The 2835-nt window shown below is 43.0% G+C and overlaps 1 protein-coding gene and 1 long non-coding RNA gene across 2 annotated transcripts in view; both read right to left on the reverse strand.

Annotated features, from left to right (window-relative positions):
• LOC116706578 (gamma-aminobutyric acid receptor subunit rho-2) overlaps positions 1–1859 on the reverse strand; it is a gene marked incomplete at its 3' end in the record, with an annotated part of 39333 nt that extends 37474 nt beyond the window's left edge. The window contains 1 exon segment of the mRNA XM_032543503.1: positions 1591–1859. Coding sequence (XP_032399394.1) covers positions 1591–1712 — 122 coding nt within the window.
• Positions 1860–2351: 492 nt separating this feature from the next.
• LOC116706479 (uncharacterized) lies at positions 2352–2805 on the reverse strand. Its single transcript, XR_004336248.1, has 3 exons — positions 2761–2805; positions 2619–2719; positions 2352–2577 (listed from the first exon to the last, which is right to left on the reverse strand). It is a non-coding gene; the product is annotated as an uncharacterized LOC116706479 (long non-coding RNA).
• Positions 2806–2835: the final 30 nt, after the last annotated feature.

A 2835-nucleotide genomic window follows, 5' to 3' on the forward strand; every position in this document is an offset into this window, starting at 1 on the left:
CGCTGTCATTGATTGTGTGGGTAACTAAAGTAACTAGTAACTTAAGTACTAGTAACTAAAGTAACTAGTAACTTAAGTTAACTAGTAACTACAAGCTGTCAGATGAATGGTGGAGTAACTAAAGTACTAGTTAACTATAAGTAACTAAGTAACTAAAGTGAACTAAGTACTATGAGTAACTAGTAACTAGACCTAAGACTAGTAACTCAAGCTTAGTCATCACGTGCTTGGTTCGCTTTCACCCTGAGGCCTCAGATTTGGCCCGCCCTTCCGAAATAGATCTATATTCTAAACCAAAGCAAAAGAGGCAACTAGTAACTAAAGCTGTCAGAGAGTAAAAAGTAGAATATTTCTCTCTGAAATGTAGTAGTGTAGAAGTAGAAAGTGTCAGTAAAGACTTGAGTAAAGTACAAGTACCTTAACATTTGTACTTAAGTACAGCACTTGTAAATGTACTTAGTTACATTTCACCGCTGGATCAGATGAACTGATCTCGAGATAACTGAAAGACAACGGACACGTGTCACAGTTAGAAATGGAATAAAGCATTGCTTGTTACCATGGAGATGTCATTTAATACATTAATACATAAATAAATATGCCTATGAAATAAATCCCCACCAAATAAATAAGGCAATACATGTAAAAAAGTATGTGTATATACTGTATAATAGAAATTAATCAACATAGTTTAATAAATGATTATTTAATAATTCCATATTTTTTTATACAAGGGATTTTTATTTCCTAATGACACATTTATTTCCAAGCATTTTTTTTTATTTCCAGCTGATTTATTCAAATGAATAGCGCATGGGTTCTCACAGATTTAAACCAAAGCAACAGCCCAAGAATTAACTAGCTAGCTAGCGCACACAGCGGCCCCCCCGCCGTACTCCAGGCAGACGGGGACCCGGGCCCCGGAGCTGGGGCCTGCGCTGGCTGAATTTGAGTAGTCCCCTAGCTGAGTGAGTCCAAGGGACCGCAGGGGGTAAAAAAGAGCCCAAAAATGCTGAAAAAAGCAACAATAATTCACTTTTGACCAGGGTGGACAACAGGTTCATGGTCAAAGGGAAGACAAGACAAGTGGTGCAAGGCTGTATCGCATCTTATAATGAAATGGTCTAATAAAACCAATCAATTAATCAACCAATCAACCAATCAACCAATCAATCTACACCCCAACCAATCACCTCACAGAATGATTTAGGCCGGAAATTGGTGTGAATGGGTTTTAATCAGATTGCATGTACATGTTGTCATTCTTTATGTTAGGAATGAAGTGAAGGGCAAATCTGTAAAGCTGCTGCTCTGCCTCAAGTCTAAAGTCGATATCTAACAACCAAACACCGATTGATACAAGTGTTTTTGGTCGATCGGAATCAGACCATCAGAATTGGTCGACTGCACAGAGTCGCGTTAATGTGAGTTCTTAGAGACTCAGAGGTACAGTGTACCTCTAAGAACTCACCTGTTAGCCCATGACGAGGGCTAAAAAAAAGCTCAAGTGATTTCCCCTGCTCTCCTGCAGGATATGTGTCCAGGGAGTTCTCATCTTACAAAAAATTAAGAAAGTTTGTCGGTACTTACGTGCCTGGCTTGTGGTTCTCCGCCGGCGCGGACCAGCGCTTTTTCCTACTTTTGTGCTTCCTGCACTCCCCGAGCAGGATCAGACACAGAAGCAAGAACAGAAACCTGGCGTAGCACGGCATGGTCGGGTTCAGAAGTCCCGCAGCGAGTCGGTGAGGGACGCCTTCGGTTCGCGTGGAGGACACTCTGTGCACGGTACCATCTTCCTGTCAGCGGCAGGAGGAAGAGAGGGAGAGAGGGAGAGAGGGAGAGAGGGAGAGAGGGAGAGTTGAGGACGAGGGGGACAAGCGCCGGCTGCTCTGCAGAGAGAGAGATGGGATGGTGAAGTGTGTTGAGCGCTCTGATTGGTCCTCACCCTCCCGAGGAGGTTTTTCTCTGGCTCAGGAGCGCGCAGCATCAGCACCACAGACAGCAAATAAATAAGGTATGGGCTACATGTTAGACCTGGACCTAGACGAGTCGTTCAGAGACCCTGCTGAGGGATTCCAGTTCATCCTCAAAGGAAAACAAGAAAGAGGGGCCGTGACGTCACATATTCCTGCTGCGGCAGCATGCTTGTTTTTAGATTTACACAAATAGGAGACCAAGGAGTAGCCTACTTCCACTCTTGGTTATGGGTAACCAGAGTACAAAGTCACATGATCCCCCAGGTAACAATGTTTGGTTCCCAGAACGTTCTGGGAACGTTTCCTGAAGGTTAGGTTTGGTTAGGTTTTGGTTGTGTTTTGGTTGCATAAGAAAGTTGGTTTAGTTAAGTTTTTGGTTACATCAAACGTTCTCAGAAGGTTCCCCTAATGTTACCCTAACGTTGCAACCTTTAGAGAACGTTCCCATAACGTTGTAACCTTTAGAGAATGTTCCCTTAATGTTCCCCTAATGTTGCAACCTTTAGAGAACGTTCCCATAACGTTGTAACCTTTAGAGAATGTTCCCTTAATGTTCCCCTAATGTTGCAACCTTTAGAGAACGTTCCCATAACGTTGCAACCTTTAGAGAATGTTCCCTTAATGTTCCCCTAATGTTGCAACCTTTAGAGAACGTTCCCATAACGTTGTAACCTTTAGAGAATGTTCCCTTAATGTTCCCCTTACGTTGTAACCTTCAGAGAACGTTCCCCTAACGTTGTAACCTTTAGAGAACGTTCTGCTAATGTTCCCCTTACGTTGTAACCTTCAGAGAACGTTCCCCTAACGTTGTAACCTTTAGAGAACGTTCTGCTAATGTTCCCCTTACGTTGTAACCTTC

Source organism: Etheostoma spectabile, chromosome 18 (assembly GCF_008692095.1).
Source record: "Etheostoma spectabile isolate EspeVRDwgs_2016 chromosome 18, UIUC_Espe_1.0, whole genome shotgun sequence".
Classification (NCBI taxonomy): Eukaryota; Metazoa; Chordata; class Actinopteri; order Perciformes; family Percidae; genus Etheostoma; species Etheostoma spectabile.